A 13,146-nucleotide genomic window follows, 5' to 3' on the forward strand; every position below is an offset into this window, starting at 1 on the left:
TCTTTTCCCTCTCTCCTCTCTCAGTCCATCTCTCACACCAACCTCTCAACCCTCCTCGTCTCCCTCCACTGCTTTCTCCCTCAAATCTGCTCCTCCTTCCACCCCTTCTCTTCCCCTCAGTCCCTCTTTCCCCTCTCTACCACCGCCCTACTCATTCCACTGCTATTCCTCTCATAGTCCTAAAGTGTGCTGTCAAAAACCCATTTGAAGTAACTCCCCAGAGGCTGGTATCCCATCACCAAATCCCCCTTTACTTACACAGGGAGAGTCCTTAACACTGATCCAGCTCCCTCAGAAACATCTCCCAGAGTGAACAGAACTCCTGACACTCCTATGTATGTCTGTCAGCCAGGGCTGTCTGGTCGAACCTGGTTAACAGCCCAATCAGGGAACTCATATTCTATAAGGTCCGCCCTGACTGACCCCATTACAGTCACATCCACTCACTCTGTCTTTCTACCGTCTCCCTCCATCCTCTCACACCCACTTTATCCTCCTCTGTCTCTGTTTCACTCTGCGCACCCCCTCCCTCCTCTTAATGATTATCTAACCTCCCCTCACCCTCATGTTTAACCATTCCTGATTCTCCTGCTCTCAGTAAGATGTAGGAACAGCCAAGGACATAGGACACAGTCCACTCTGCCATTCAATGGGATTGTGGCTGATATGGTAATCCTGAACTCCACTGTGCTGCCCTTTTCCGTTAACCCTCGATTCCCCTCCTGATTAAACATCTGTCTGTCTCAGCCTTGAATATACTCGATCACCGAGCCTCACCAGCCCTCTGTGGTAATGAATTCCTCAGATTCGCTGCCTCTGAGAGAAGGAATTCCTCCATAACTGTTTTAAATGGGTGACTCTGTACTCTGAGATCATCCCTGTGGTCCCAGCCTCTCCTCCAAAGGGAAACTGCCTCTCCATATCTCCCCAGTAATCCTCACTTTCTCATCTCCTTTTTGTGTCATCCACAAACTTGTTGATAATACGTTCACTTTCTTCATCCACGTTTAGAATATACTTTATAAATAATTGTTGCCCAGCACTGATCCCTGGGGCACTCCACTAGTTACACTAGTTTATTTTGCCTGGTTGCCGTTTTTCCCCTTTTGAACGGTTGACTGCTGTGTTCCTACGTTTGTCCATTCTGTCCCTTCCTGTCACACTTTGCATATTATTATCCAAACAGTCGCCCTGTAATATTGGCAAATCCTTCTGCTTTCTAAGCTATATTTCCCCTTGTCAGAACCATGACCCTCTGTGATTCGTTAAAAGCTCTCTCTATAGCCCCAGTGATTTGATTCACCAGGACTTTGGTTCAAGTGAAGCCTATCCATGCAGAACAGTTCCCTCCCACCCCAGTGGTGGTGTCAGTGCCCATGAACTGAAACCCATTCTCCCCACATCAATCTCTGAGTCATGCATTTAATTCCTTGACATTATTTACTGAGTGTCAGTTTGCCTGTAACCAGAGATTAAATCTTGGTGGGTCAGCTCTCAAAATGAGTTGAAACTTTATTGCTGGAACAGCACAGCAGGTCAGGCAGCATCCAGGGAACAGGAGATTCGACGTTTCGGGCACAGGCCCTTCTTCAGGAATGAGCAGAGAGTGTTCAGCAGGAGAATTGGGAACTCAAAATGAGTTCCCAATTGTTCAAAATCTTTCAGTACAACCTTCTTTCTAGTCCTCCCAATGTCACTAGTCTCTGTCTCTATCTCCATCTCTCTGTCTCTCTCTTTCTCTGTGTCTCTCTCTGTCTCCCAATCTGCCCTCCTTCTCTCTCATCTCTCTTCATTCTCCAGACTGTGTTTTTGCTGTGGTCTGGGTTTAATTACTGGCCTTGAATGAACTACCCCCTTAGTAAATAACAAACAGATTTGCCTGGAGTCTCTGGGGACTTAATTAAATACTCTGCTTCCGCAGTCCGGAACTTTGCAATCTTCGGAAGCAAGAACATTGGGAATCTCAGCAAACAAGGACAGAGAGGCAGCTACAGGCTGGTCTTTGAAATCAAATTCCACACAGGAAAGATAGGAAAACCACTTCAAACTGATAGGATCACAGAATTACACAACACAGTATTATCAGGCCATGGAAATGTGGAAGCACAGAGGGACTGCCACACTGTCAGAGGGTCAGCACTGAGAGAGTGCCACACTGTCAGAGGGTCAGCACTGAGAGAGTGCCGCACTGTCGGAGGGTCAGTGCTGAGGGAGTGCCACACTGTCAGAGAGTCAGTGCTGAGGGAGTGGGCAATGTCGGACGGTCAGTGCTGAGGAGTACCGCAGTGTCAGAGGGTCAGTAATGATGGAGTGCTGCACTGTTGGAGGATCAGTGCTGAGGGAGTGCCACACAGTCAGAGGGTCAGTGCTGAGGGAGTGCCGCACTGTCAGAGGGTCGATGCTGAGGGAGCAGGCACTGTCGGACAGTCAGTGCTGAGGAGTACCGCAGTGTCAGAGGGTCAGTAATGATGGAGTTCTGCACTGTTGGAGGATCAGTGCTGAGGGAGTGCCGCACTGTCAGAGTTACTGTTTTTCGATCAGTTTCTGTCTGCTCTCCCAGGTGACTGCTGAAGTTCCATCATCCTGAGGAGAAGAGAAGGGATCTATTTATCTACAAGACTGTAAGACCATAAGACATAGAAGTGGAAGTAAGGCCATTTGGCCCATAGAGTCTATTCCGCCATTTAATCATGACTGATGGGCATTTCAATTCCACTTACCCGCACTCTTCTCGTATCCCTTAATTCCTTGTACGATCAAGAATTTATCAATCTCTGCCTTGAGGTCCTGGCCTCCACTACGGTCCATGGCAATGAATTCCACAGGCCCACTACTCTCTGGCTGAAGAAATGTCTCCTCATTTCTGTTGTATATTGACTCCCTCTAATTCTAAGGCTGTGCTCATGGGTCCTGGTCTCCCTGCCTAATGGAAACAACTTCCCCAGCATCCACCCTTTCTAAGCCAGACATTATCCTGTAATGTCTAGACATTATCCTGTAATCCTATTTGTATTAGATCTCCCCTCAACCTTCTAAACTCTAATGAATACAATCCCAGGATCCTCAGCCGTTCATTGTATGTTAGGCCTACCATTCCAGGGATCATCCATGTGAATCTCTGCTGGACACGCTCCAGTGCCAGTATGTCCTTCCTGAGGTGTGGGGCCCAAAACTGGACACAGTACTCCAAATGGGGCCTAACTAGAGCTTTATAAAGTCTCAGAAGCACATCACTGCTTTTATATTCCAACCCCTTGAGATAAATGACAACATTACATTTGCTTTCTTAATCATGGATTCAACCTGCAAGGTAACCTTTAAAGATTCCTGTACTAGCACTCCCAGATCTCTTTGTAATTGGCTTTATGAATTTTCTCACCATTTAGAAAATAGTCCATGCTTGTATTCTTTTTTCCAAAGTGCAAGACCTCTCATTTGCTCACATTGAATCTCATCAACCATTTCTTGGACCACTCTCCTAAATAGAGGGCGGCACGGTGGCACAGTGGTTAGCACTGCTGCCTCACAGCACCAGAGACCCGGGTTCAATTCCCGCCTCAGGCGACTGACTGTGTGGAGTTTGCACATTCTCCCCGTGTCTGCGTGGGTTTCCTCCGGGTGCTCCGGTTTCCTCCCACAGTCCAAAGATGTGCAGGGTCAGGTGAATAATCTAATCTAATCTAATCTAAATCTAAATCTAAATTGTCTAAATCTTCCTGCATCTGGATTAGTGGTGCTGGAAGAGCACAGCAGTTCAGGCAGCATCCAAGGAGCTTTGAAATCGACGTTTCGGGCAAAAGCCCATCAGGAAAAAGCCTTTTGCCCGAAACATCGATTTCAAAGCTCCTTGGATGCTGCCTGAATTGCTGTGCTCTTCCAGCACCACTGATCCAGAATCTGGTTTCCAGCATCCGCAGTCATTGTTTTTACCTCGTTAAATCTTCCTGCAGCCTCCCCACCTCCTCAGTACTACCTGCCTGTCCGCCTAACTTTGTATCATTGGTGAACTTCACCAGAATGTCCCCAGTCCCTTCATCCTGATCATTAATGTATAAAGTGAACAGCTGCGGCCCCAATACTGAACCCTGCGGGACACCGCTTGTCACCGGCTGCCATTCCAAAAAAGAATCTTTTATCCCAACCCTCTGCCTTCTGTCAGACAGCCAATCCTCAATCCATGCCAGCAGCTCACCTCGAACACCATGGGCCCTCACCTTAGCAGCCTCCCGTGAGGCATCTTATCAAAGGCCTTTTGGAAGTCGAGATAGATAACATCCAAACTCTGGTCTAACTTACTTGTTACCTCTTTGAAGAATTCTAACAGGTTTGTCAGGCATGACCTCCCCTTGCTAAATCCATGCCGACTTGTTTTAATCCGACCCTACACTTCCAAGAATTTAGAAATCTCATCCTTAACCAACAACCGAGGTTAGGCTAATTGGCCTATAATTTTTTCATCTTTTGTCTTGATCCTTTCTTGGACAAGGGAGTTACAACAGTGATTTTCCAATCATCTGGGACTTTCCCTGACTCCAGTGATTTTTGAAAGATTACAGTCAGTGCCTCCGCTATTTCCTCAGCCACCTCCCTCAGAACTCTACGAGTCAGGGCCTGGAGATTTATTCATTTTTAGACCTTTTAGCTTTTCTAGCACTTTCTCTTTTGTAATGGCTACCATACTCAACTCTGCCCCTGACTCTCCTTAATTGTTGGGCTATTACTCATGTCTTCCACTGTGAAGACTGACACAAAGTACTTATGAAGTTCTTCAGCTATTCCCTTATCTCCCATCCCTAGCCTTCCTGCATCAATTTGGAGCAGCCCAATTTCTACTGCTGCCTCTCGTTTGTTTCTTATGTATTGAAATAAACTTTTACTATCATTTCTAATAGTACTGGCTAGCTTACCATCATATTTGATCCTCTCATTCCTTATTTCTCTCTTTGTTATCCTCTGTTTGTTTTTGTAGTCCTCTCAATCTTCTGATTTCCCAGTGCTCTTGGCCACTTTATAGGCTCTCTCTTTCTTTATGATACATTTCCTGACTTCCTTTGTCAGCCATGGCTGTCTAATCACCCCCCCTCCCCCAGATAATCTTTCTTTTCTTTGGGATGAACCCCTGTACTGTGTCCTCAATTACACCCAGAAACTCCTGCCATTGTTGCTCTACTGTCTTCCCCACTAGGCTCCGCTTTCAGTCAGTTTTCATCAGTTCCTCTCTCATGCTCCTGTAATTACCTTTATTTAACTGTGTCGCCATTAAATCTGATTTTGCCTTTTCTCTTTCAAACTGCAGACTGAACGCTACCATATTATGATCGCTGCCTCCTAAGAGTTCCCTTACTTTAAGATCTTTTATAAAGTCTGACTCATTACATCGCACTAAGTCCAGAATAGCCTGCTCCCTTGTGAGCTCCATCATAAACTGTTCCAAAAAGCCATCCTGTAAGCATTCCATGAATTCCCTTTCTTTGGATCCACTGGCAACATTAATCACCCAGATCATTTGCATATTGAAGTCCCCATGATCATCATGACCTTGCCTTTCTGACACGCCCTATCTATTAGGTAAAAACAATGACTGCAGATGCTGGAAACCAGAGTTTAGATTAGAGTGGTGCTGGAAAAGCACAGCAGGTCAGGCAGCATCCGAGGAGCAGGAAAATCAATGTTTCAGGCAAACACCCTTCATCAGGAATAGAGGCAGGGTGCCTGCAGAGTGGAGAGATTCCCTATCTCTATGCCCTATCTATTTCCTGGTACATCTTGTGCCCTTGGTCCTGGTCACAGCTGGGAGGTCTGTACCTAACTCCCATTTTGGTTTTTTGCCTTTGTGGTTCCTCAATTCCACCCACACAGACTCCACATCATCCGACCCTATGTCATTCAGTGCCATAGATTTAATTTTGTTCTTAACTAACACGGCCACCCCGCCCCCTCTGCCCACCTCTCTGTCTTTTCGATAAGTTGTAAATCCTTGGATGTTTAACTGCCAGTCCTGAACCCCTGCAACCATGTCTCTGTGATGCTTACCACATTGTAGTCATTCACAATGATTTGTGCCATTAATTCATCTACTTTGTTATGGATACTACGAGCATTCAGGTAAAGAATCTTAATGCTAACTTTCTTATCATTATTAGAGATATTGGATTCATAAGATGTCCTAAGTTTTCCTTCCTTTTTGCTGCATTCCTAGTCTGCCTCGAGCTTAAACCCACCTGCATACATGCTAACCTGCTGCTTATCTTTCCATTTAACTCCATACTCCCTGTTGATTTCGCTTTCCCTTCCCCCCCCCCCCCCCCCGATTCACACGTTTAAAGTCCGAGCGACCACCCTATTTATCCTTTTTGCTAGAACACTGATTCCACATCGGTTCAGGTGGGGACCGTCCCCTCGGTTCCAAAACTGATGCCAATGAAATGGAATCCATCTTTCCTACACCAATCTCTTAGCCAAGTGTTTACTTCCCTAACTTTCTTAACCCTATACCAATTGGCACTGGCTTGGGCATAATCCGGAGATTATGACCCTTGAGGACCTGTACTTCAATTTCCTTCCTAGCGCTTGATAATCCCCAAACAGGTCCTCCACCCTAGATTTGCCTATGTTGTTAGTCCCAGCTGGACAACAACTGGATCCTCCCCCTCCTGCTCCAATATCCTTTCAAGCCGGTCAGAGATGTCCCGCACCCTGGCACTGGGCAGGCAACACACCATGCGAGACTCCCGATCCGGCTCGCAAAGGTAACGATCTGTCCCCCTCATTATAGAATCCCCTATAATAACTACTTGTCTTTTTGCTCCCCCCTGTTGAATGGCCTTCTGCACCATGTCCACAGCCCTTTCCCACAGGCAGCAAGAATCTCATACCTATTAAACAAGGTCAAGGGCTGAGGCTCCTCCACTCATGAGCTCAGAATCTGCCTCACTTACAGTCACACCCTGTTGTCCCTGATCATTATCTGAGTTTGAATTACTTAATCTACCAGGTGTGACTGCCTCCAAGTAACTCTCCCTGTCCTGGATAGTGTTTGCAGCTCAGATTCCAGATCATCAATTCTGATCTGGACACACCTACTTAGATAGCAATCACTGCCTCCCCAACAGTCTCCCTGCTCCGACCTCACTTCCGCCCAGCTCCCACCACTCTCTGCTGTATCATGAACAATATTTATCCCTCAGATCACAAGGTCATTATCGCTTTGCACTTTGTGGGATCTTGCTGTGTATAAATCAGTTGCCACATTAGCTTAGTTCCAACAGTGACATAGTTTTACCGTCCCAGCTGATGGTTCTCACTGACAGGATCAATTCCAGGCTGAAGTCAGGCCGAATCAATCAGATCTTATTTTGGTTTTAATGTGGTGGTGTCTCAGTGGAACATCTGCAATGTTGCAGATTTTGGTGAGCAATACATTTAAATTTTAACAGAAAGAAATTAAGAATAGACCAATTATTTGCATATGATATGCCTTTCACAATTACAACACACTTGGAACTAATAGAATCCAAAACTTGCTTTCTTTAGATCTATAAAAACGTGCCTCAACAGTAAACCGGTACTGAACGTTGTACAGTACTCACACTACAGAAAATCTCTTTCTCTAAATAACTTGATGAGTTGAAGTTATGTTCAGCTCACAGTCTGGAAAATCTGAACTCAATCTTTCCTGGAGCTTTCATACACCTGAGTTTAAATGGTCTCAGCCTCAATTACTCTCTTCAGGGTTTTATCCAAACAACTCTGGTCACGGTCTGTCACTAAACTTACTATGAGGTGAGCTGAAAATGTGTTGCTGGAAAAGCGCAGCAGGTCAGGCAGCATCCAGGGAACAGGAGAATCGATGTTTCGGGCATAAGCCCTTCTTCAGGAATTCCTGAAGAAGGGCTTATGCCCGAAACGTCGATTCTCCTATTCCCTGGATGCTGCCTGACCTGCTGCGCTTTTCCAGCAACACATTTTCAGCTCTGATCTCCAGCATCTGCAGCCCTCACTTTCTCCTTACTATGAGGTGGTCAGTTTTATTACCCTCTATCCTGCTCAGGGGAACTGCTTTACATATCCATCTTCTTCCAAGTGCTTCTGCAGAACTGCACCAAAACTGAAAATATTTAAAAAAAACCTTTTCCATTTTTGGATTATTTCCTGTAAGTTTGAAGGGAAGCAATTTGAAAGTTTTCTAACAGTAGCCTTATCTCTCATTCTCCTCCCCCACCCTGTGTAGATGTGGATGAATGTACGTTTGGAGGGCAGTGCCATCGAGAGCAGGGGAATCAGTGCATCAACACGATGGGAAGCTACAGCTGTATCTGCCAAGCTGGCTTCAAGCAGCAAGGAGGAGACTGTGTGGGTAAGAGCAAACAGCAGACACAGCAACTCACCCTTGCTGAGTGGCCTCCTCTTCCTGTCTTAACCCAAGCTCAAGGGACTGAATGGCCTCCTGTTCCTGACTAACAGCTCGATGGGCTGAATGGCTTCCTCCTGTTCCTGTCTTACAGGCTCGATGGGGCTGAATGGCTTCCTTCTGTTCCTGTCTAACAGGCTCAAGGGCTGAATGGCCTCCTCCTGTTCCTATCTAACAGACTAGATGGGCTGAATGACTTCCTCCTCTTCCTGTCTTAACCCAAGCTCAAGGGGCTGAATGGCCTCCTGTTTCTGTCTAACAGGCTTGATGGGCTGAATGGCTTCCTCCTGTTCCTGTCTAACAGGCTCAAGGGGCCGAATGGCCTCCTCCTGTTCCTTTGGTGAACGAGATGGATTTTTCGAACAAGTGGCAATCGACTCATCGTCACCATTAGACTCCTAATTTCCAATTTCTTTTTAATGGATTGAAATTCCACCAACTGCCATGTTGGGAATTCAAACCCAGGTCCTGAGCACATTAGCTGAGTCTCTGTACTTACAACCCCATGATAGTACCACTGGGCCATTGGCCTCTCCTGGAGGAGCACTTGGAATGTCACAGCATTCCAGGCCATGGAGCAAATGCTGGAAAGTGGTGCTAGTGTAGATAGGTCAACAAACAGAAGGCTGGGAGAACACAGTAAGCCAGGCAACATCAGGAGGGGGAGAAGTCAACGTTTCGAGTGTAACCCTTCTTTAGGACTTGGGGTGGATGTAAGGGGAGCTGCAGGTAAAGCGGGGTATGGGGGTGGTGGGTGGAGAGGTAGGGACAGGTGAACACAGGTAGGGGGTGCGGCCTGGATGGTCGAGGTGGGGAATGAATCTGGTTTGTGGCTGGAAGGAAGGGTCAATCAGAGGAATGGAAGGGAGGGGAGGGCCTGTGGAGGGAGTCAGGGGATGGGAAGGGAGGTTATTTGAAAATGGGGAACTCAATGTTAAGTCCTCCGGGCTGTAGATGAGATGTTGTTCCTCCAATTTGCAGTTTGGTTCATTGTGGCAATGGAGGAGACCAAGGATGGTCATGTTGGAAAGGCAGCAGGAAAAGGAATTATAGTGGGTGGTGACTGGGAGGTCCGGTACCCTATCCATCCCCTCCCCCTTCCCAGCCCCTCCCCCTTCCATCCATTGCTCTGACTAACCCTTCCTTCCAGCTCAACCACCCTCTCCGCAAACCCCCCCCCCCCTTCACCCCATTTATCTGCAGCTCCCCTTATACCAGCACCCAGTCGTGAAGAAGGGTTACACCTGAAACTTCACCTTATCTACCTCCTGATGCTGCCTAGCTTGCTGTGTGCTTCCAGCCTCCTGACTGTCTATTTTGGAAGGGGAGCCAAGCAGGGAAAACAGTGGAACAGCAAAGGTAGGAGTTTCTGGAGGGTAATTCAGGAAACACAGCAGAAATTCATCCTAACAAAGAAGAAACATATTAGTGGAGGGTGAGGTAACCACAGTAGGCAAGGGAAGTCAGGGACAGCATAAAAATCAAAAGAGAAAGCATACAATATGGTGAAGATTCATTGCAAGACAAAATTGGAGGTATAGTGGACAGTGACGGTTACCTCAGATTACCATGGGATCTTGATCAGATGGACCAATGGGCTAAGGAGTGGCAGATGGAGTTTAATTCAGATAAATGCGAGGTGCTGCATTTTGCAAAGGAAAATCATGGCAGGACTAATACGCTTAATGGTAAAGTCCTAGGGAGTGCTGCTGAACAAATACCTTGGAGTGCTGGCTCATAGCTCCTTGAAAGTGGAGTCACAGGTAGATAGGGTAGTAAAGGCAGGATTTCCTTTCCTTTATTCAGAGTATAGAGTACAGGAGTTGGGAGGTCATGTTGTGGCTGTACAGGACATTGGTTAGGCCACTGTTGGAATATTGTGTGCAATTCTGGTCTCCTTCTATCAGAAAGATGTTGTGAAACTTGAAAGGATTCAGAAAAGACTTACAAGGATGTTGCCAGGGTTGGAGGATTTGAGCGAGACGGAGAGGCTGAACAGGTTGGGGCTGTTTTCCCTGGAGCGTCAGAGGCCGAGGGGTGACCTTGTAGAGGTTTACAAAAATCATGAGGGGCATGGATAGGATAAACTTTTTTCCCTGGGCTTTGATTTTTAGGTTACTGTTTTTGTTATTTGTCAAGTATTTGTAATAATTTCCCCATTGTATAGCCTCAAAAAAAATCAATCTCACCTAAGAGAGGTCCAGCTACTAGCATCCTTTCATACGGTCAGTAAAATAAAAACAATCAAGACGTTCTTTAAAATAAACTAACTTCACTTCCACCAATATTATGATGCACTGGTGACGGGGTGGGGTTATTAATGGTGATGAGAGTGGGGGTTGGTGATGTTGGGGGAGAGTGAGGGGAGGGTTTCTGGTCTCTGGATGGTGTTGGGGACTGTGTTGGTGTATTGGTGAACTCTGATTGACCTTCTTGTGAGCTCACCCCTCTCAGAGGCTCCATCACCAGTCCCAAGGTCCCTGTGAACCAAAGTCTCATGTGAAAAGGCAGGTCCTGGGTACTATCACGCTTGGAGACGAGTGTGTAAAGGTGCACACACACAAGTTTCCTGAGGCCTCAGAAAGGTACCTCAGTCATCAGAATGCAGAGACCCTTCGGCCCATCGTGTGTCCAGTGGCTCTGTCCGAGTGCCATTCTCCTGCCTGTATCCAGCCCCTGGTCTCCTGTTTCAGGATTTCACACTCGGGCTGCTCCTGACTGACCCCTTGCCTATGCTGATGGTTATGGTGACATCCTGTCTCTCACCCTTTCACCTCCAGATGTTAATGAGTGTGAGCACGTCCCTCCAGTTTGTGAAGGACACGCTGTGTGTGAAAATGTTCCGGGGGGTTACCGTTGCAGCTGTCAGTCTGGATTCCGTGGCAACGGGAGCTACTGTGAAGGTTTGTAACTCGAGGGAGAAAACAAGCATGACTCCTGACAAAACAGTGTCAGCCCAGGAGCTCCTCAACACAGGAATATTTATTACCCCTCACTGGGGCATCACATCAGGAAACAGGCCCTGCTGTCCCCAGAGCTGTCGCAGAATTTATTATTTAAAAGAAAAACAGTCCCCAGACAGCCTGACTTCAGCAAGTATGGGCCATGTTTCTGTACCTAACACAAACTCACTGTCAATCACAGGTCATTAGATTCCAAACAATTTATTTTTACTCATTCACAGGATGAGAGTGTCACTGGCGAGGCAGCATTTATTGCCCAGAGACAGTTAAAAGTCAGCCACATTGCTGTGGGTCTGGAGTCATGAGTAGGCCAGACCAAGTAAGGATGGCAGTTTCCTTCCCTAAAGGACATTAGTGACCCAGATGGGGTTTCCTGACATGGATTCATGTGATTCTTAATTCCAGATTTTTGTTGAATTCAAACTCCACCATCTGCCATGGCAGGCTTCAAACCCAGGTCCCCAGAACATTCCCTGGGTCTCTAGACTAACTGTCCAGCGGTAACACCACTAGGCCATCGCCTGCCCTTAATTAAAGTAAATTAAGCAAACTCTACAAATTAAAACTCTTAAGTACTATTGCCAAGGTCCACAGGACCATAGGGTTGCTTAAAGTGGAATAACTGGCAATGGATTACCTGATGGTTACCATATCTCGGGTGAGGAGAGAGGTTGAGAAGGAGAGTCCTTCACAGTAACCTCAGCTAGTGCAGGAATTGAACCCACATTGTTAGCTTCACCCTGTATTATAGACCAGCTGAGCTAACCATCCTGTTCCTAAAACTCTAAACCCCTTATAAACTCCCCCACACAGACAAACCAACATAAACATGGAGGATAAAACACACGCGCAGAGGGACAACTGGGGTGTTTATACAGCAGAGCAAAAGTAGATCATTCAGCCTGTGGACCTTGTCCTCCGTTCTAGATAATGGTACCATGTTCCATACCCTTCGATGTCATTACTGTCCCAAGACCCATTGCTGTCTACCTGGGAGTGGCTGATGTCTGAACCTCCCAGGTCTCTGGGGTACAGTCTGAGCATTTCAACCACCACCCCCGCCATGTCTTCCTCAGTCTAGGTGAGGGGGTGGGGGTGCACTGATCGTTAATTCCTGATGATACTTCTCTCTTGATCTTTTTCCAATCCTGAGTTTTGGATGTTGGACTTTCTTATCACAGCTGCACAGACACTCGATTTATCTGAACTAGCACAGGAATAGCAGGCTGAATGCTGTTGTTATAATGACACTCTGTTCTTCCTGTAGATGACAATGAGTGTGCCTCAGGACAACATGGCTGTGACACCAATGCCCGATGTGGGAACATCATTGGCTCCTATTTCTGCCAGTGCTACCAGGGATTCAACGGAGACGGTTTCTCCTGCTTCGGTGAGCGCTGCTCCCAACTCACCAGCACTTCACACTGCCCACAGTCACCGGGACAGTCCAACACACACACACACACACACACACAAAACCTACCCACACACACAGAAACACAAACACATAAAGTCATAGAGTCATAGAGATGTACAGCATGGAAATAGACCCTTCGGTACACTGCCCACAGTCACCGGGACAGTCCAACACACACACACACAAAACCTACCCACACACACAGAAAGACAAACACATAAAGTCATAGAGTCATAGAGATGTACAGCATGGAAATAGACCCTTCGGTCCAACCTGTCCATCCTGACCAGATATCCCAACCCAATCTAGTCCCACCTGCCAGCACCCAGCCCACATCCCTCCAAATCCTTCCTATT

General features: G+C 46.8%; 1 protein-coding gene across 1 annotated transcript in view; it reads left to right on the forward strand.

Moving 5' to 3' along the window:
* LOC122550356 (latent-transforming growth factor beta-binding protein 3-like) overlaps positions 1-13,146 on the forward strand; it is a 34,986-nt gene that overhangs the window by 6,532 nt on the left and 15,308 nt on the right. The window contains exons 2-4 of the mRNA XM_043691086.1: positions 8,231-8,356; positions 11,191-11,313; positions 12,641-12,763. Coding sequence (XP_043547021.1) covers positions 8,231-8,356; positions 11,191-11,313; positions 12,641-12,763 — 372 coding nt within the window. The remainder of the gene's footprint in view (positions 1-8,230; positions 8,357-11,190; positions 11,314-12,640; positions 12,764-13,146) is intronic.

Source organism: Chiloscyllium plagiosum, chromosome 5 (genome assembly GCF_004010195.1).
Source record: "Chiloscyllium plagiosum isolate BGI_BamShark_2017 chromosome 5, ASM401019v2, whole genome shotgun sequence".
In the NCBI taxonomy this organism is placed as follows: Eukaryota; Metazoa; Chordata; class Chondrichthyes; order Orectolobiformes; family Hemiscylliidae; genus Chiloscyllium; species Chiloscyllium plagiosum.